General features: G+C 39.8%; 1 protein-coding gene across 3 annotated transcripts in view; it reads left to right on the top strand.

The window, feature by feature from the left end:
• The window catches only part of LMTK2 (lemur tyrosine kinase 2), a 98,918-nt gene that overhangs the window by 34,855 nt on the left and 41,925 nt on the right, over positions 1–22,138 (top strand). For 2 of the 3 annotated variants that reach the window (XM_032266520.1, XM_032266519.1), the window contains exons 4-6: positions 7,986–8,059; positions 11,778–11,896; positions 16,337–16,424. In XM_032266520.1, the coding sequence (XP_032122411.1) occupies positions 7,986–8,059; positions 11,778–11,896; positions 16,337–16,424 (281 nt within the window). The remainder of the gene's footprint in view (positions 1–7,985; positions 8,060–11,777; positions 11,897–16,336; positions 16,425–22,138) is intronic. The other variant, XM_032266521.1, reaches the window with a different exon arrangement.

Genomic DNA, 22,138 nt, shown 5'->3' with positions numbered 1-22,138 from the left:
TAACAATATCCTACTTCAATCAAAATAATGAAGTTTAAAATAAGGTCTAACATATTCTTGAGATAAGTATGCCTACTCTAAATCAAAATATTTTATCCTTGCCTGTTTGGTAATTTGCTTTCCTTTATACTTAAGAAAAACCTTGAGAGACTTCTCCAAGCTTTTACAGGCCCATAGTCTATCAACCGTGGATTAATTTCAAGTAACAGAATTCTAATTCAGATCAGCCTAAGTGGGAAAGGGAATTTTCTAACACGTGGACCCCGACCACAGGAAGAGCAGGGGTTCAGCTGACCTTGGAGACAGCTAGAACCAGGGCCTGTAACACTATCAGCATTTTAATTCATTTCTGATTTTCTTTTCTCTTTTTGTATCTGCTGAATCTCTCAGGCAGCTTCTCTGCTCAGTAGGAAGGTTGACTGCCAGTAGCTCCACGCCCATCCCCTTGTAGTTTTATAGCCACAGAGGAAAGGAGCTTCTTTCTCTCTTTCTTTGGACCAGAAAGAAAACCCTCTGGAGGGACATTCTGGTTGGCTTCAACTGAGTCACAGGATGCAGAGCCATCACTGGGCAGGAAGGTGGGGACAGACTGACAATTTCTCTTCGGGATCTACGGGGGATGGATGGGAGCACAGCCAGATGCGGGCAGGAGAGAAATCATGGTGACCTGGGCAGCCATTGTAATTTTGTTTATATACACACCCCTTTCTGTTTTACTGAAGCCCTGTACCCTAATATTCCTCTTCAAAGGAAGAAATTATTTTAAATTTCTCTTCATAGAATACTCAGAATATTTTTATTATCTTGGGATATGAGAGGCCTTTCCAAGCATGCACCAAATCCAGAATCCATAAAGGAACATATTGCCAAATCTGATTTACAAAATGAAATATTCTGTATAGAAAAAGACACCACACACAAATTGACAGAGTCGCAAAAAATACTTGTAAACTACAAACAGGATTAAAACAGTTACATATCAAGAGTACAGACAAATGTGTGGGAAAAAGTAACATGCTACTAGAATAAATAAGCCGAGGACCTGAAAGGAGAAACTCAAATGGCCAGTAAACATCGTAACCTCGTTATTAATTAAAGAAAGCAGACTTAAGCTGATAGCAGATAAGTAAAGACGAGAAGAAATGACAGCAGGTAGTGATTGGTGAGCATGTGGAGAGTCACTGGCACTGTCATCTACTACGATCAGTGCAGCTATAAATCGATCAGTGCAGCTATAAATCGCTGAAGATGTTCTTTCTGGAGGGGCAGTCTGGCAACATGTATCAAAATATGAGACATGTTTACTCTTGATCCAGCAATTCCACTTTTAGTAATTTGTCTTTAGGAACTAATTGGGTAAGTGTGCAAATATGCATGTACAAAGGAATTTACTGCAGCGTTGTTTGGCAGGGTGAGATGGAAACAGATTAAATGTCTGTCAATATGTGCTTTGCTAAATTATAGTAAATCGATAAAATAGAGATTTATGTGTTCCTATAAAAGGATCAAGGTGAACTATATTTGACTATGAAAGGTATTTGTGATATATTACATGAAAAAGATACGCCACATACAAGCAAGTCTACAAGTTCTACCAGGTTTTTTCTTTTTTTCTATTTTTAAAATGTATTTTATTTTTTGCATAGATAGTATATTCACTTGGTTCAAAAACCATAACATTAAAAAAGTATATCTACTGCAAAGTTTCCCTGTGGCATTTGAATCTGATCTGTTTTCCACCGCTGCCTTCTCTAGGTAACAGCTGCACTTTTGGCTCTTGTTTTTTCATATATCTTTCTAGAATTTGTTGATGTTGGTATCTCCCCTCATTCCCATTTACATTTACTTTAATTTTTAATTTTTTTGTTTTTTTAAAGACTTTGTAGAGAAGTTTGAGGTTCACAGCAAAATTTAGAGGAAGATAGGTAGACATGTCTACACCCCCACCCACACACATGCATAGTCCCCTAGCCCTTTTTTTAATTATTCAAAGGCGTCATGGTAAATTCATTATTCTGCATCTTGCTTTTTTTCACTTACCAATGTACCTTGGAGATCTTTCCATATCATTAAAGTGAATGTATTCTTGCTTCTAGGTTCGTACTATGTAAATTTTATGGCTTTAGCACAGTTTATTTCAACAGCCCCCTGTTGATGGATATTTGGCTTGTTTCTAATCTTATGCAGAAACAAATAAAGCTTGTATCTGTGGTATTTTGCAGGTGGTTGTTGTACTGGTATCTGTAGAATACATTTTTTAAAGTGGGTCAAAGAATGCATGTGTTTATAATTTTGATGGGTCTTGCCAGCTTACCCTCTGCAGGAGTTGTACTAATTTATATTCCTGCCAGTTGGGTATCTAATGGTAAATGCCATTGCATTTGAAGCTAAATTGGAATCAATTCTAACTAGATTGTTATAAATTTAGGATGTTAACTATAATCCCCATGGTAACCACTAAAAATTTTGCAGAAAAGGAAATGAAGAGAGAATCAAAATGGTACACTGAAAAAAAAAATCAATCACACATATACAAAAAAGGATTTTTTGATGAACAGGGTTCCTAATTTTAATATAGTAAATTTTATAGTTTTTTTTTTAGAGTTTGAAATTTAAGTCCTTTTTAGAGTTAGGACTTTTCGTGGTCTTTAGAAATTCTTATTCTGTGATCAAAATAATACCTTTTAAAAATATTTTAAGCTTTTGCTTTGACATTTAGATCTAAAACACATCTTGAGTTGATTTTTGAGGATGGTGTTAGGAGGAATCCAACTTCAGCTTTCCTTATAGATTGCTGTGGTTTTTCAGCTTCATTCATTCACTGATCCTTCCTTTTCTCTCTGCCTCTGTATGTGTGTGGGTCTATTTTAGGCTTTCTATTCTCTGTCATTAATTTGTATATTTGTCCCAGTATCACTCATTTAATCATAATAATGTCATAATAACATGAACTGCAAATATTTTCTCAAATTCTGTATGTTCTCTTTCATTCCCTTGATAGTGTCCTTTCATGCATGAAAGTTTTCCATTTTAATTTTGATGAAGTCTATTCTAGTTTATCTGTTTTTTACTTTTGTTGCTTGTGCTTTTGGTGTCATATTTAAGAAACTATTGCCGGGCGCGGTGGCTCAAGCCTGTAATCCCAGCACTTTGGGAGGCCGAGGCAGGTGGATCACGAGGTCAAGAGATCGAGACCATCCTGGTCAACATGGTGAAACCCCGTCTCTACTAAAAATACAAAAAATTAGCTGGGCATGATGGCACGTGCCTGTAATCCTAGCTACTCAGGAAGTTGAGGCAGGAGAATTGCCTGAACCCAGGAGATGGAGGTTGCGGTGAGCCGAGATCGTGCCATTGCACTCCAGCCTGGGTAACAAGAGCGAAACTCCGTCTCAAAAAAAAAAAAAGAAACTATTGCCAAATCCTTGGTCATGAAGATTTCTTCCTATGTTGTCTTCTATGAGTTTTTTAGTTTTAGCTCTTGCTCTTCGATCCATTTTGAATTAATTCTTTTATATGGTGTGAGATTAGGATCCGTCTTAATTCTTTTATATGTGGATATCCAGTTGTCTCAATTAACAGTGTTTCAGAGACTGTTCTTTTCCTGTTGATTGTCTTGCCACCCTTTTTGAAAATCAGTTTACCATATTTGTTTGGGTTTATTTAGGACTCTTGGCTGTATCCCATTGATCTGTATATCTATCCCTATGCAGGTACCACACCATTTTGTTTACTGTAGCTTTTGTTTTATAGTAAGTTTTGAAACCAAGATGTGTGAGAGTCTTTTTTTTTTCAAATTTTTTTTGCCTGTTTGAGATTCCTTACAATTCCAACTAAGTGTAAGGATCAGCCTTCCTATTTCTGTAAAACAGGCCATTGGGATTCTGATAGGGTTTTTGTTGTTGTTGTTGTTGTTTAAGTCTAGTCAAGTGAACCAGTGGCAGTAGAGAAGGAACAAAATAATCTGTAATGGTTGTAATCAAGGAATTTTTTTTTGATGTGCCATTTTGATTCCCTTCTCTTTCTCTTTGGATTATATTTTTAGATGTTTTCTTAGTGATTACAGTGATTACAATTAACATCCCAAATTGATAACACTTTTGAATTGATAGCGGCTTAGCTTCAACAGCACACAAAATCTGCTCCTATACAGCTCAGTCCCATCCCTTTATGTTGTTGTCACAAATTACGTCATTATACATTTTGTGCCTATTAACACAGTTATAATTTTTTAATGCATTCATATTTTAAATTGTGTGGCAAATGAAAAAAGGAGCTAGACACCAGTAATTCAGGTATGATGGCACTCGCCTGTAGTCCCAGTTACTTGGGAGGCTGAGGCAGGAGAATCGCTTGAGCCTGGCAGGCTAAGGTTGCAGTGAGCCAAGATAGTACCACTGCACTCCAGCCTGGGTGACAGGGCAAGACTCTGCCTCAAAAAAAAAAAAGAAAACAAAAAATATTAATTTAAAAAAATAACATCTTGTCTAATAATTAGTCTAATGTCCGTTTTCTCACTGACAGTTTCCGTTCATTCTTTTTTACCTGTGAATGGGCCATGTTTTTATTTCCTTCCATGTTTCATAATTTTTGTTGGAAACTGGACATTTTGAATAATATGTGCAAAAGAGAAATAGTAGAAAAGAAAGAAAATATAAAAAATATTCTCTAGGTTTTTGCAGATTTGCTCTGCTAGGGCACTCCTTCAACAAACACCTAGCCAGGCTGTTTACAGCTCTTTCTTAGCCTTCACTTCCTTCTTGTGTTGGGCCTGAAGACCAGCCCCAGCTGAAAGCCTGTGTTCTTCCCCAGCCTTTCTGAGCACACATCCTGCCCTGAGCATGCACATGGCTATCTGGGTTCTCATCTACACAGAAGCTTTCCAAAGCCCCTTCTCCCCCAAAACCTCACTCCCCAGCTTTTCTGCCAAAGCTTTCCGCGTGTGTACTATTGGCCTCAACTGTGTTTTTGCCCTAGATGGCAGTAGCTTGTTCTCATTTGCCTTTTGTTGCTTTTGAGGAGTATGTGACCAGTCCATCCTCATAGAATTGTGAGATATGTGAAACAGAGAAGCACTTGTGGCAGTCCTTCAGGGGAACCCCAGTTAGGTCAAGGTTAACTTAGTTCCTTGGGAATAAGGCGCACTGTGCTCCCCATGGATCCTGGTACCCACCTGGGAACACAAGTCATCTTTAAGACTGTGGCTGCACTGAGGAGGGAGACTGGGGAAGTAGGGTAAGTTAAAGCCACAAAGATATTCTGCCCTGTGTCAATGGACTTTCTCCTGGTTTGCTTTAGTTGCTGAATACCTTTAACCATCTTCTGAAGTTTTTATAAGGTTAACACTGGCAGTTTAAAAAAAGTCTCTTAGTGTTTCTTGGAAGAGACAGCCACCAGAGGAGATGTCTCTGCTCCACCTTTCCACTGCTGTCTCTTTTCTTTGGTCAGTTAATTCAATAGATGTGCAGTTAAATGGTGCCAGAACAATTGGCTATTCACTGACAGACAAGTGAACTTTGATCGATACCTTGTACCATATGTAAAAATTAACTCAGAGTGCACATAAACCTAAATGTAGAACCTAAAGTTATAAAACTTTTAGAAGAAACTCTTTATAATCTTTAGTTAGACAAAGATTTGTTAGAAAGGACACCAAAAGCATCATTCACAAAAGGAAATACTTACACATTGGACCTTATCAAAATTAAAGCTTTTTGGAAATTAAAATAAAAAATTTAAATTTAAAGTGTTTTGGAAGACATTGTTCTCCCAAACATTGTTCTTTTGACAAGATAATGAAAAGTCAAGCCATGGATTGGGAGAAAACGTTTGCAAATTATTTATTTGCTAAAGGACTTGGTTTCAGAAGATAGAAGTTTCAAAACTCAATAATAAGAAACAGCCCAATACAAATGAGGCAAAGATTTGCATAAATATTTCAACTCAGAAGATATACAGATGCAGATAAGCAAATGAAAAGGGACTTGACATCATTAGTCATTAGGGAAATAAAAATGAAAACTAAAGTAAGATTGCATACCCTTTAGAACGGCTAAAATGGAAAAGACTGACTGCAGCAAGTGATGGCAAAGAGACAGAACAACTGGAACCTCATGCACTACTCATGCTTTAGCAAGCAGTTGGCAGCTTCTTTAAAAGCTAAAGAGACACCTCCCATATGATCTCACCATTCCACTCCTTGGCATTTATTCAAGAGAAATGAAGGCATTTGTCCCTACAAAGATTTGCATGTATGTATTTATAGCACCTTGATTTGTCAGAGCCTCAACCTGTAAATGACATGAATGTCCATCTACTTATGAATGAACAAACAGACTGTGGTATGTTCATTCAGTGGAAAATTCTTCTGTGATAAAAATAAGAATAGGCCGGGCGCGGTGGCTGACGCCTATAATCCCAGCACTTTGGGAGGCCGAGGCGGGTGGATCACGAGGTCAAGAGATTGAGACCATCCTGGTCAACAAGGTGAAACCTCGTCTCTACTAAAAATACAAAAATTAGCTGGGCATGATGGTGCGTGCCTGTAGTCCCAGCTACTCGGGAGGCTGAGGCAGGAGAATTGCTTGAACCCAGGAGGCGGAGGTTGTGGTGAGCCGAGATTGTGCCATTGCAACTCCAGTCTGGGCAACAACAGCGAAACTCCGTCTCAAAAAAAAAAAAAAAGAATAAACTCAGGTGTATATCCAAAGGATTATAAATCATTCTACTTTAAGGACACATGCACACGAATGTTCATTGCAGCACTGTTTACAATAACAAAGACCTGGAACCAACCCAAATGCCCATCGATGATAGACTGGACAGGGAAAATGTGGCACATATACACCATGGAATATTATGCAGCCATCAAAAACGATGAGTTTGTGTCCTTTGTAGGGACATGGATGAACCTGGAAACCATCATTCTCAGCAAACTGACACAAGAACAGAAAATCAAACACCACATGTTCTCATTCATAGGCGGGTGTTGAACAATGAGAACACATGGACACAGGGAGGGGAGCATCACACACTGGGGTCTGTTGGGGGGAAATAAGGGAGGGACAGCAGGGGGTGGGGAGTTGGGGAGAGATAGCATGGGGAGAAATGCCAGATATAGGTGAAGGGAAGGAAGGCAGCAAATCACGCTGCCATGAGTGAAACTCCGTCTCAAAAAAAAAAAAACAAAAACAAAAAAACGCTGCCATGTGTGTACCTGTGCAACAATCTTGCATGTTCTTCACATGTACCCCAAAACCTAAAATGCAATTTAAAAAAAAAAAAAAAAAAAGAATGAACTCTACACTCTAGACCTTGATTGAATCTTAAAATAATTGATATTTATTGATATTGATATGTACAAAGAGTACATACTGTATGATTCTGGTTACATAACATTTTAGAAAATGCAAATTGTAGTGCAGAAAGCACGTGAATTGTTATGTAGAGATGGGGGCAGGTGGGAGGGGCTGCTAAGGGGTTTGAGAAGACTTTTGTGGGTAATGGAGATGTCCTGCATTTTATTTTTGTGATGGTTTCACAGGTGCATACAAATACTAAAATATATGAAGTGTATACTTTAAATATGTGGACTGTATTGTATATTGACTTCAGTAAAACTTTTTTTAAAAATTAAGAATAGTTTCAGAGGGATAATCTTATGTCTAGGTGAACTGTTCAGAGAGGTGAAAATAAGGACTAAGTAAAAGCCATTGGTGTGGTGATTGGTAATTACATTAGAGTAGTTGGATCAGAAAAAAACAGTTCGAGGTATTAAAGAATTAGTAAGAAACTCATTAAAAAACATTGTTGGTTTTAAAGCTTAAAACTGTTTTGGCATGGTTCATTTAAAAAGATGTTTTATGTATTAATTCCTACCTTTACTTGCACAGCCTTTATGTTAGTGTTTATTCTTTATAGGTTATATCTTTATTTTGTTTTAGTTAGATACTTATATTTCATTTTTAATGTTTTTTTCTCTACAGAAGGATTGAAGTCTCAAGTTGCCCGCCACAGTCTGAACTACATACAGGAAATTGGAAATGGCTGGTTTGGAAAGGTAAAATCTTGTTCAGTTTCATTTGTTTCCCTCTGAAGGATACTGTGTACAGTGTAGAGCTGATGAAGAATTGTGTCGTGCAGCATTCCACCTGCCCTGTGGGCCCTGTGGTACGAAATGGGTTTCCCCATCGCCCCTCTGGCAGCACAGGGGCGTGAGCTTCAGCCTTGCTGTGTTTGGAGCCTTTTCTAGGAAGCTTGTCTCAGTGCATTCAGTCTGTTATAACAAAGTATCACAAACTGGGTGACTTATAAACAACAGAAATTTATTTCTCACAATCCTGGAGGCTGGGAAGTCCAAGATCGAGGTGCTGGCTGAGTCAGCATCAGGTGAAGGTGGCACCTTCCTGCTTTGTCCTCATGTGGTTGAAGGGGCAGGGCAGCTCTCTGGAAACTCTTTTGGAAGGATGCGAATTTCATTTCCTCCCAAAGGCCCTCCTCCTCCCCATCACAGTGGTCATTAGGTTTCAACCTACGGATTTGGGGAGGACACAGGACACAAACATTTTGACCGTAACTAAGAAAGAAGGGAAAAGAGACCTGGAATCTTAGCAGCGTCAGCTTTGTATCCTCCTCAGGTTAGATTGTTTTTTAAATCCCTTCCTCTTACAGCACTTAAGCCACTTTAGAACTGTAAATATAGTCTTACAGTGAAGACCACCATGAAGAACTGTCCTTTTCATACCCTGTCAAGTGGCCTGTAGTAACAGTGCTTTGTTGGTCTTTTTGCCATAGATGGCTCAGAAGGAGTAATCTCCTGCAGTCATTTTCACAGTGCTGCAGTGGTTCCCTGCAAGTGGTACCTAATGGAGTAGGGGTTACATTGGAAGCAGGGTGCTTACGGGACGATGCACTTCCCAGTAAGCAGCCATCTTCTGCTGCTCCTTCCCTTCAGCCTTGTCTGTCAGGCCTGTAGCTTTCATGTCTTCCTAGCTCTATGAGTTCTCTTCTTTACCATTCAGCAAACCCTATTACATACCAGCCATTGTTAATGGTGCTAGGGGTATGATGTGGTGGAAGATGGGTCAAACCTTGACCTGTGTGGAGTCCTGTATGAGACAGCAAACAAAACCCCGTCTTCACAAGCCTTAGATTTCTAGTTGGGAGGGTCACACAGCAGTCAGTTGTGGGAGGTGGGCTCAGAGAAGTATAGGGCAGGTAGGTGATATGGGATATGTGTGCACCTAGAGACTGCGCTGCTCAGAGTGAAATGAGGAAACACACTGAGAGATCATGATGTAATTGAGTTACCTTTTTAAAAGGATCACTCTGGAAGTCATTGAGGGGGAAGGTGAAAGCAGGGAGGAGATGGGCTAGAAGGCTCCTGTAGGCATCTGGGGAGAGGTCTAGGCAGCTTGGACCTGGAGGGTAGCGGTGGAGGCGGCGAGAAGTAGTGGGACTAAAGGTAGATGTTTGGATGAGAGCATGCCAGTGTAGACTTAGGGTGGATGAGACATAGGCTCTGGAGGAAGAGGCAGTCAGGTTGACTGCTTAGGGCCTGATTAACTGGAAGAACAGAGTTGCTGTCAACTGAAATACAACAGACACTGCAGGAGAGGCAGGCTTGGAGGAGGAAGTCGGGGGTTCACCTTTGCTATATCAGGTGGGAGTCGGCTGTTGGACAACTCAATGGAGGCCCCAAGTAGCTGAACTGGAAATGCAGAGCAAGAGTTGAGGAGAGAGGTTCCAGACTAGAGATGAAAATCCAAGCGATCTCACTCTATAGAGCGAATTCAAAGCTAGGAGACTAGGTGAAGTCATGGAGAATTTCAAAGTGGAAACCAGGGGAGGCTCTGCAGCAGGAAAGACGCCAGTGCAGGCAAGGAGAAGCAGTGAGGATGGAGAAGCCCAGGAGACGGGAGGCGTCTGAAAGTCAGGTGAAGAAGAGCTCCAGGAAGATTAATTTTAGTATGCTGCAGCTTACACGTGGAGTAAGATGAAGCCTGGGAGAATTAGGATTCAGCAGCGTGAGTTCCTCGGTGTCCTTGAAAGAAGCTGCTCAGGGGGAATGGTGATGATGCCACATCCTTGGTTGGAATGGATTCAAGAGAGGAAGAGGAGACAGTGCATTTAGATAACTCTCTTGAGTAGTTTTACCCTAAAAAGAAGCAATAGGCCAAGTGCGGTGGCTCACGCCTGTAATTCCAGCGCTTTGGGAGGCTGAAGTGGGGAGGATTACTTGAGACCAGAAGTTTGAGACCAGCCTGGGCAACATAGCACGACCTCATCTCTTAAAAAAAAATGAGCTGGGCTGGTGGCACATGCCTGTAGTCCCAGCTACACGAGAGGCTGAGGCAGTAGGACCACCCGGGCCCAGGAGTTAAAGGCTGCAGTGAGCCATATTTGCACCACTGTGCTCCAGACTGGGTGACAGAGCAAGACTCTGTCTGAAAAAAAAGAGAGAATGATTTAGTTAATTATCAGAATTTCTTTTTCTCCATTTTTCTGTCCTTATATTTCTGGTAAACACATTGAGTTCTGTTCAGGTTTTTACTCTATTTTCAGAACATTAAAATTAATCTATTTTAAAAGAAAATCTTTTGTGTTGATCATTCTCTGTTTTGATCATTCTCTAGAGTTAAATAAAAACCTTTATTAGCATTTTCATCTTAAATATTGCACTTTGGAATGCCTTGGCATTGTCTCTTTTATATTTAGCATTTCCCTTGTGATTAGTTCTTTTTTGTTGTTGTTTGTTTCTTTGTTTTTGTGATGGAGTCTTGCTCTGTCGCCCAGACTAGAGTGCAGTGGCTTAATCTCGGCTCACTGCAACCTCCACCTCCTGGGTTCAGGCAATTCTTCTGCCTCAGCCTCCCAAGTAGCTGGGATTACAGGTACCTGCCACCATGCCCAGCTAATTTTTGTATTTTTAGTAGAGACAGGGTTTCACTGTGTTAACCAGGTTGGTCTTGAACTCCTGACCTCATGAACCACCCGACTTGGCCTCCCAAAGTGCTGGGATTACAAGTGTGAGCCAGCGCACCTGGGCATGGCTAGTTCTTATGTGAGGCAGCACATTCTCATTTCGTTTTCTGTTGATTTCAGTGGAATGTGTTGAGTGGAGTTTTGGTAGGAGATCAAGGCCAGGTATCATTGGATGGAGTATGATAGTTTTTAAGTTTCAGAGCAACAATTGATTTTACATTGGCTTTCTCATATGTGTAGCTTATGTGTGTAGCAGACTAAGTAACAAAACCTAGCGGAAATGTTTTTGAGTAACATTTGATTATGTTGGAACTGAACCTATAAATTGCACTTCTGTAAAGTCATAGTTAATTTCCCTGAAGTAGAATACATTTTTAGCTGGGTGTGGTGGCTCACGCCTGTAATCCTAGCACTTTGGGAGGCCAAGGTGGGTGGATCACCTGAGATCAGGAGTTCAAAACCAGCCTGGCCATCATGGTGAAACCCCATCTTTAAAAAAAAAAAAAAAGAATACATTTTAAAATAAATCAAATACAAATAAATATAAATACATTTTCAAACAAATAGAAAAGAAATATATGTAAATAAGTGAATATTGTAAATATCTGGTGAATGGTTTAAAATGGTCCTATAACTGAAGAAAAGTATTTGAGTTTTCCAAGCTTTTTGTGCGTTAGTATGTGAAAGAATAGAAGGTCATCTGCTTATTGCTTAACTTGTTCACGTGTATTCCATTTCCTGGTAAATATATCATTTTAATGGAAATGACACAAAAAACTGTTCTTTGATTTTAGGTTCTCCTGGGAGAGATTTACACGGGCACTAGCGTAGCAAGAGTCATAGTGAAGGAGTTAAAAGCGAGTGCCAGCCCAAAGGAACAAGATATTTTTTTGAAAAACGGAGAACCTTACTAGTAAGTAAACCTTAGCATGTGTTCTGTAAAGCTAGTGTGTGGTCTGTTGAAAGTCAGGTGTTTAAAACCACTTTGGGATTTCTGGCTGCAACATACATGATTAAGTTCCAGGGTCTCCTGAGACCCAAAATGTCCAGGTGTCAACTGAAAATCACTTGGCATTCGAAGAACCAGGAGAACTCAGCTTCAACGAGAAAAGACAACAGATTCCAACACAGATGACAGAGATGTTAGAATTATCCAATGAGAATTTTAAAGCACTCATCATAAAAATGCTTTGTGAGCAGCTGCATCACATTTAAAACAAAAAAATACAGTCTCAGCAGAGAAATAGAAGACCTAAATGGAAACCTCAGGACTGAAAAATACAGGAACTCGTCATTTCAGTTAGAGCCTCAGGGACATGGGGACTAGAACAAAAGATCCAGCATTATTCATGTCATAGATGTCTCAGAAGGAAAGGAGGTAGAGGATGGGGCTGAAAAAGGATTCAAAGCAATAGTGGCTAACATTTTCTACATTTGGAAAGGAAAAAGCCTACAGATTTAAGAAACTGAGAAAATGCCAAACAGGATAAACCCAAGGAAATCCATGCCAAGACATGTAGTCAAACTTCTGAAAATGAAAGACAAAAAATCCTAACAGCAGGGAGACCGAAATAGCACTTTACTTATGGGGGAAGCAATGTGAAGGACAGCCGATTTCTCATCAGCAACCATGGAGGCCGCAAGGAATCAGCACGTTTTTCACTTTTCTAAAAGATCAGAACTCTGAAATTCTTTCTCCAGAGAAAATACCCTTCAGGAATGAAGGGGGAATATCAAGACATCCTCAGATGAAGGAAAACTGAGAATTTATTACCAGCAGACCTACTTTAAAAGAATGAGTTTTCCAAACGGAAAAGAAATGATAAAGGGAGGAGTCTTGGAACATTAGAAAAGAAGAAGGAACAACAAAAAGAACAAAAATATGGCTAAACTTCCTTAAAAAAACTGATAAATTGTATCATCAAAATGAAAAACATTTGCTTTGTGGAAGACCTTGGTAACAGAGTGAAAAGACAAGCCACAGACTGGGAGGAAATAGATGGAAACCACACAGCTGACATAGGACTCATATCTAGAATTTATAAGAAACTCTCAAAATTGATTAGAAAAAAATAGTAACCTAATTCGCAGATTGTCAGAAGACATTAAGAGACATTTCACCAAAGAGGGGATAACATGGATAGCAAATAAGCACATGAAAAGATGTTCAGTGTCACACAAGCCACTAAAGTAATGAATCAAGATCCCCTCATACCTATTAGAAAAGCTGTAATGAGGCCGGGTGCAGTGACTCACCTCTGTAATCCCAGCACTTTAGGAGGCTGAGGCAGGCGGATCATGAGGTCAGGAGTTCAAGACCAGCCTGGCCAACACGGTGAAACCCTGACTCTACTAAAAATACAGAAATTAGCTGGACATCCCAGCCACTTGGGAGGCTGGGGCAGGAGAATCGCTTGAACCCAGGAGGTGCAGGTTGCAGTGAGCTGAGATTGCACCACTGTATTCCAGCCTGGGTGACAGAACGAGACTCCATCTCCAAAACAAAATAAAAAAGAAGAGCTGTAATGGAAAAATAGTGACAACACCAAGTACTGATAAGGATGTTGAGAAACTACATCTCTCATACATTGCTGGTGGAAATGTAAAATGATAGAGCCACTGTAGAAAATAGCTTGGCAGTTTCTTAAAAAACAAAACATACATTTAATTATATGTTAGCTTTAGTTATATATTAGCATTCTCCAGAGGAACAGAACCAATAGGATGTGTATGTTCATGTATATATATAGAAAAAGATGTTTTTAAAGGAATTGGCTTATGAAGTTATGAAGGCCGGAAAGTCTAGAGGCTGCAGGGTGTACTAGGAGGCTAGAGACCAGGGAAGAGTCGATGTTGTAGTTCAAGGCTGAAGGCTGTCTTCTGGCAAAATTCCTCCTTCTGTGGGGGAGGTCAGTCTTTGTTCTAGTAGGGCCTTCAGCTGATAGATGAGGCCCACCTACATTGTGGCAGGATCTGCTTTACTCCAAGTCCACTGATTTAAATAGTAATCTGCTAGGCATGGTAGCCCATGCCTATTACCCTAGCGTTTTGGGAAGTTGAGGCTGGAGGATTGCTTGAGCCCAGGAGTCCAAGACCAGCCTGGGCAATGTGGTGAGACCCTGTCTGTTCAAAAAACAACAAAAAAAACTAGTTGGGCATAGTGGCACCACACACCTGTAGTCTCAGCTTCTCAGGAGGCTGAGACAGGAAGATCATTTGAGCCCAGGTGTTCGGGGCTGCAGTGAGCCATGATCATACCACTGTACTTGGATGGCAAAGTGAGACCCTGTCTCGGTAGGTAGGTAGGTAGGTGGGTAGGGAGATAGATAGATAGATAGATAGATACAATAATTTCATCAAAAAACGCCTTCACAAAAACATAAGGATAATATTTGACCAAATACTTGGGCACTATGCTCCAGCTAAGGTGTCATACAAAATTAACTGTCACATCATACAACCCAGCAATTGCACTCCTTGACATTTATTCCAGAGCAGTGAAAACTTGCTTCTGTACAAAAACCCTTGCATGATTGTTCATAGCAGCTTTGTTTGTAATAGCCAACAACTGGAAAAACTAACGTGTCTATCAAGAGGTGAGTGGTTTAGCAAAGTGGTGTGTTCCTGGAGTACTGCTCCCATGCAAAACAGAATGAACCATTGACACGTGGAATGCCTTGGATGACCTCAGGGGTTATGTTGAGTGAAAAAAATCAATCTCAAAAGGTCACATACTATACTGATCCATTTATATAATATTCTTAGACTGAGAATGAGAACATTCTAGAAGTGGGGAACAGGTTGGTGGTTGCCAGGGGTGGGGTGTGGAGATCTTTGTGGTGATGGGATAGCTCTGGGTCTCCATTGAGGTGATGGTTACACATATCTGTGCATGTGCAGACATGGCATGGAGCTCTGCACACACTTGATCGCAGCAGCAGTTCCCAGGTTTGGGTGTTACACTGTATGTCATTGTGTCAGATGGAACCCACAGGGGAAACGGGGTGAAGGGTATACCAGACCTCTTGGCTCTCTTTGCAGTTTCCTGTACATTCATAATTATAGCAAAATAATAGATTTTTTTTTTTAAACTATTTTGGCATACCTTTTATTTAACTTTATTTTCATTTGGACAAAATATTTTCTAAAAGTAGTTTGCATATACAGTGGAAATTTATGGAAAAGAATATATAAACTAGATAGCCTGAAGGAGAAACTGAGTCATTTAATATCTGGATTGAAATACATATTGAATTTGTTTTATTGTTATCATTGTTTTGAGACAGGATCTTACTCTGTCCCCCAGGCTGGAGTGCAGTGGTGTAGTCATAGCTCACTGCAAGCTCTACCTGCTGGGCCCACGCGATCCTCCTGACTCAATCTCCTGAGGAGCTGGGACCACAGGCATGCGTCCCCACACCCAACTAGTTTTTCTCTCTTTTGTACAGATCAGGTCTCTCTTTTTTGTCCTGGCTGAAATACTTATAGATTTGTATATACAGTTGGCCCTCTGTATCCATGGATTCAACCAATGGTGGATAGAAAATATTTTTTTAAAATGTGAAGAAGTAACAATGCAATAGTAAAAAATATATAAACAATGCAGTATAACAGTTTTTTACATAGCATTAGCATTGTATTAGTATTACAAGTAATCTAGAGACAATTTATATCGGCAGATGTGCATAGGTTATGTGTAGATATGGCACCATTTTATGTAAGAAACTTATCTTTGGTTTGGATTTTGGCATCTTCAGGGATTCGTGGAACCAGTCCCCTGCAGTTACTAAGGGATGACTGTGTAGGCTATCCTCTTTTAAATGCTGCTTTAAAATATTATCTCTATCCTGAGATGTTTAATTGGCAAAAAAAAAAAAAAAAAGAAAGAAAAAAATATTATCTCTAAACTTAAGTGACTAAAGATAAAAATTTTTGAGGCCAGGCATGGTGGCACATGCCTATAATGCCAGCTATTTGGCCAGTTTAGGTGGGAGGATCACTTGAGCCCAGGAGTTGGAGGCAGCAGTGAGCTATAATTGCACCACTGCACTCCAGCCTGGGTGACAGAACAAGACCCTGTCTCTTGAAAAAAAGATTTTAAAAGATTCTTACATTTCCTTTTTTTATTTGTGAAAATACTCACCTGATTGGCTTTGAATGACTTACTAGATAACTTAGTATACACCTTTTAAGTATAATCTTTGTGATCTTTTCAGCCTGTCATTTATTTAAATATTATATCAATTATGAAAAAACTTGGATTATTGTTTGAATAATTTTATTATGCTTTTGTTTGAATAATTATATTATCATGTTTCCTGATGAACGACTTTATGGCTTTTATTTTTACCAGTATTCTTCAGCATCCAAATATTCTTCAGTGTGTTGGACAGTGCGTAGAAGCGATCCCCTACCTCCTGGTGTTTGAGTTCTGTGACTTGGTAAGTTTTTAGAAGGCATTCAAGTTCGAGCATTCCCAAGGTTGTACTTGAGTCTTTCTGACAGAGACCTGCTGGATGAAGGGCTGTTTTCATGTCTGTCCCCCACTTGAAGAACTTTATGACACGTTACTTCTATTACCTTTGGTGATAGTGCTGACTGACACTTCCATAATGGTTTGTTACACTCCAGTCCCTGTGCTAAGCTATTTACTTGACTTACCACACTTAATGATAACAAATTCCAGAGTTAGGTACTAATATTTGTCCGTACTTTACATATGATTAGAACAAGGCTCAGGGAGAGGATTGCCGTGTTGAATCAAGTGTACAGCAGAGCCAGAGCTTAGATGTAGATGTGTCCCTCCTAAGAGCTTGAACCAGGCTTGAAACATCTCGAAACACTAACCCCCTGAGAAAACCCAGAATCTCTTTACCTAGAGTACTCCTGGTCTGTCAGCATCTGAAAATAGTGAATGTATGTGACATTTATGTTTTTAAAGAATTACTTTCTTAAAAATCTTATTTCTTAGCATGATAATATTATTTATTGAGCAGTTGGGAATATTGTGCTTTGTGCAGTTTTGTGAATAATTTCAAAAGTAATTTCTTTGCGGAATTTCCTCTAAACATGTTTTCCCCTTGTGCAGAATATTTCATCTTTTTTTAAAAGCCCATTTTTAGCATGTAATTGTTATTTTCCAAAAAGAGTGGTGAGCTGTTAATTGGATGAGTCAGGTTTTAATTGATTTCTTTTCATCATCTCAGTTTTCAGAACATTAAAACTTCCTTGGCTATGCATAGAAAATACTCCAAAACAAATTCCCAATTAATTCAAATAACATTTTCATCTCTTAAAATATAGCATTGTAAGCATCATGATTTTTTGTTTTAATTCCTAAGTGTGATTTGAATATTTCTTTCATTGGCAGAGGTAGTTGATTAATAAACTTAACATATTAACTTTGATTGGATTATATAATAGTAACCCTCAAATATCTGTGGCTCATAGCAACATATTCTCACTCATCTTAGGTGTTGGCTTTGAGTCAGCTGTGGCTCTCTTCTGGGCTGCATTCATCTTTTTTTTTTTTTCGAGACAGAGTCTAGCTTTGTCGCCCAGGCTGGAGTGCAGTGGCTCTATCTCGGCTCATTGCAACTTCTGCCTCCTGGGCTCAAGAGATTCTTCTGCCCCAGCCTCCTGGGACTACAGGCATACACCACTATGCCCAGCTAATTTTTGCATTTTTTTTTTAGCAGAGATGGGACCATGTTGGCCAGGCTGGTCTTGAACTCCTGACCTCATGATCCACCCACCTCAGCCTCCCAAAGTGCTGGGATTACAGGCGTGAGCCACCACACCCAGCATTCATCTTCAAGGTAGGATCAGTGTTTTTTCGTGCCTATACATGCTGGAAGAAGAAAAAAGAAAGGTGTATTCTGATGTTCTTACAGTATTCTTTCTGGGTCTTTTGGGTCAAGTTTGTGAAATTGTTTAAATTTATCTTCTGACTTGGGGGAAGGAGTGTAGAGGGGGTTTGAGTCTTTTTCTATTGGTTACCGAGAGAGGCTCTGGTTATAGATTTTCCTTATAATTCTGGTTGTTTTTACATATTGATGCCTGTTATGTAAGGCATGAACTTTTAAGATTGGTATAATTTCCTACGATTTATACCTTCTATCTTTTATGAAGGGGCTCTCTTTAAGGTGAAAAGCATTAATAAAGATAAAGTCTAGTTTTACTGATACTAATATAGTTAGACCAGGTTTCTTTTGGTTAGAATTTTGCCTATTTTTGATAATTATTTTCTCCTCTGGTTTACATCTTTTGTAAATAGTTTGTTGTTAAAAATGTGTTTAAATCTGGCAATCTTGGTCACTTAAAATGGAATATATAGTGCATTTACATTTATTGTAGTTAGTGAGATGTTTGTAATTTTATCCACATATTTGGTATTATTTTCTTTACCTGTTACAATTTTTCTTTTTTTGCCTTTTTTCTGTTATTCTTTGGGATTCTCCATTTTTTTGTTTCAATTTTCCCCATTTACAAGTTTGGACTTTAGATATTTCTTAATTTTTTGTATGATTACACTGGAAATTACAACATGCACACTTTTTAAGGTAACAAAGTCTAAAATTAATATTTTAATCCTGCTCCAAAGGAGCTGGAACCTCCTAGAGCTTTTTCTCCATGTAGGGAAAACTTGACTACAACCTACTTTTCTGGGCCACCCCATATTCTCTGCCATTGGGGAGGGTGCTTATTCATTGGGCACCTAACTGCAGTCAGGCAGCATGCTGCACCCTCGAGATACCGAGACTCAAGTGTGATCGTTGTCCTCCAGGTCTCCCAGCGAGAGGTGACACACGATAAATTATTTAGTAGAGGCGTGAGAACTAAGAGGAAGGAGTTCTCACTGGGATTTCTCATCGTTTTATTGCATATTATTATATAATTGGTTTTGATGATCTCGATATGATCAGCGTTATAAAATTTACGATCCTAGGTTATTGTGATATAAAAGTAGCTTCCTTTTAGTCTATCTCTGTGTGACCCATGAGAGGTGATTGCGGCACTGACACAGCATCGACAGAAAAAAAAGGGCACAGAGATGCGCTCTTAGGTGAAGAGGCAAGTCTGCTTGTCAGAGATCCACTATTCTGAGATGTGTCATGGTGCCGTTTTTGGTCCCTAAGCTCCTTATATTAATTATAAATAACAGTTGAGGCATATTCTTTGTGAGTGACCATCACAGAGATAGAGCCAGAGTCAGCGTCTGTTTGACAGTTGTCTGTTTGACAGTTGCCTGTTTCCCAGCTGATGGAGGTGCTTGGAAAACTCTCATTTATTTTAGCATTTTCCAGTTCTTCTTTGCTCTTCTGCATCCATTCCTGAAAGTTCCAGTAGATAGTGTTAGTTTTTTCATACACTGATCAGAGACCTTGGCCATTCAGCTTCATGTTTTCTTCTGAATGGGTTCAGAAGATGGACTTTGTTTTAATGCTATTTTAATTTATTTTTCACAGCAGCTCTCTGTTTTGGGAGTAGTAATTTAACCTGCTTTATAAAAAAACACAAAAACCTTGCAAAATAACTCCTTTATGTTACCATAAATGACCTAGTATTGTCAAAATTACAGAGTATTATTTGTATCTTTATCATTGTACAGACATCATTTTTATGAAAATGTAAGAAATACATCTGTTCTTTAACTCAGCATTCTTTTAATTTTTTTCTCTAACAAATTTAGATCTCAGACTTAAATACATATTATCCAAATACTTACCTAAATTTGATTGGCTTTTGTACTTCGGAGTAAATATTATAGATACTACCTTCTAGAATGAACAGATGTGACTTCATGAAGCACATTTTATGTGACCCTCCTAAGTCACTTGGGGACAGTCAGTCCTGAACATCTTGAGGAGCTCTGGTCCCCACCAAAAGCTTCCATTGGCAGTGCAGAGCTAATAGCTGTGTTTAAGTGTCCCACCCAATGGTACATTGATCAATACATTTTTTTAAACAATTGTTGTTCCTCAAATAATTAAAAATACAATTACCATATGATCCAGCCAGTTCTACTTCTGGGGATATATACAAAAAAAGTGAAAGCAAGCCCTTAGGCCGATATTTGCACATGTTATTCACAATAATGGATTATTACCAAAAGCACTAGTCACACTAGCTGTGGGTGGAAGCAGCCAAGTGTCCGTCAGTGGGTGAACAGATAAACCATATCTGCTCTATAGGTACAATGGAGGGTTATTAAAAGGAAGGAAATTCTGACACAGGCTACAGCATAAATGAACCTTGAGGTCATTATGCAAAGTGAAACAAGCCAGTCACAGAAAGACAAATACTGTTTAATTCTACTTACGTGAGGAACCTAGAGTAGTCAGAGTCATAGAGACAGAAAGGAGAAAGGTGGGTGCCGGGGCTGACTGGGGCTGGGGAAATGAGGAGTTGTTTAAAGGATGCAGATCTTCAGTTTCATGAGTTGAACAAGTTCTGGAGATGCTGGCGGTATTGGTTGTGCAGGAAGGAGAAGGTACTTAACTCTGGAACTGTAAACTTAGACATGGTTACAATGGCAAATGATATTTTATGTGCTTTTTTTTTAACCCCAATAGAAAAAAAAAATGGATAATTACCTCCTGCACTTTAAGGCACCCTGTCAGGTGCTACCTATGTTAAGAGGAGGCTAGGATGCTCTTTGGAAATCTTTGGTTATCACTTGGTGTGGCCAGTCTTATATCAGAGTAAAGGTTGTAAACACAGGGGCCCCACCAACTTGCCCTGCAGTGAGAGGTCACGTTGTTTCTTTGGGTAATTGCATACATACACTTTCGGGCCCTCATAAACTTGAAAAGGAACAGGTTTTCCAGCAGCAAGGACTAGGGGCCTGACAGGGATCTTGGCACTGAAGTCCAGCTTCTCAGGGCTCCCACTGCGTGGCAAGAGTAATCAGGTAGCAGCAGCCCAGCAGCCAGAGAGGGTGTCCATCTGAAGGGACACACCAAAGTCTCACTTTGAGCCCAGCTCACAGCCTGGACGCCCCAAAACCTGCCCAGGAACAGGCCTTTCTGATTGAAGGGGCATAACCCCAAGGTAGGACCTGCCCCCTGGCCACAGTCCAAAGGACACAGAGGGCAGCAGTCTGGGCTCTGTGAAAAGCCACTGTGGCCACGGTGAGGACAGACCTCTCTGTCTATCTTAGCAGGTCAAGAGTGATTGAATGAACAGTGGCCTTTTCAGTCGTCATCCTGCAGTCATCGTGCCCAATGATAACATCTCCCAAGGAGAAAGGAGAGAATATTTTTGCACTTACTTAATTCCTTGTAAGATGGAATGAACCAGCCTGTTTTTAAAAGGCTCTTAATCATGGAATTTTTATGAAAGTAAATGAAAACTCTTGGGAGTGCATTTGGTAGCTGGCCTGCAGCACTGATTTGCAGTGCTGGCAGTGGCAGTGTTTATGGAGGAGCCGAGAGATGACCAGAGGGTGTTTTATAGAACTTGTTGCCGTGGCAGGTACACCTCACTCTCACGTGAATATCAAGGCAATGAGACTGTCTTTTGATTAAGGATCACTGACTCAACAAAAATGGATTGATTGAGCAAACAAGTGCCAGGAGCTGCTTGGTGCTTTAAGGAACACAGAAGTGAGTAAGCCCCATTCCTGACTTGCCTGCCTCACATGTTCATTCTACCACTCACTGGTTTATCACCTTGGAAAATCCCTTAACCTCTTCTGTAAAATGGCAATAATAATGTCTCCCCCCTTAGAATTGCCCAGACCATTAAGTAAGATGATAGATTGTAAGTAAGAGATTACTGAGAACAAAGAAAATGCTCAGTAAGTGCTGGCCATTTTTAGTTACTAAAATGGATTTATTCTCATAATTAAATAAAAGCTTGGGTAGTACGTATAGAAGCATGGAAGCCCTAACCAGGATCATTGGAGAAGGCTTTGCAAAGAAAGTGTGCAGATGGGGGACATGGTGCCCTGGGTGGCAAGGCCAGCTGGGTCTGTTGGGAAGGCTCAAGTAGAAGTTCGGGTAAGGAAAGGAAACAAACCACGCTGGAAACCAGGCTGCCAGCCGGGGAGAGAAAGAGAAGGATGTAGACTGAGCTTCGCCACATCTTCATCTGTCCTATTGGTCAGCAATTTCTTCAACTGCGTCACCTGGCTCCAGAGCAGGGGATCATA

The sequence above is a fragment of the Sapajus apella genome, unplaced genomic scaffold (assembly GCF_009761245.1).
Source record: "Sapajus apella isolate SASKATOON/1434 unplaced genomic scaffold, GSC_monkey_1.0 scaffold159, whole genome shotgun sequence".
NCBI classification, from domain to species: domain Eukaryota; kingdom Metazoa; phylum Chordata; class Mammalia; order Primates; family Cebidae; genus Sapajus; species Sapajus apella.
This window is presented reverse-complemented; position numbering and strand designations above follow the sequence as displayed.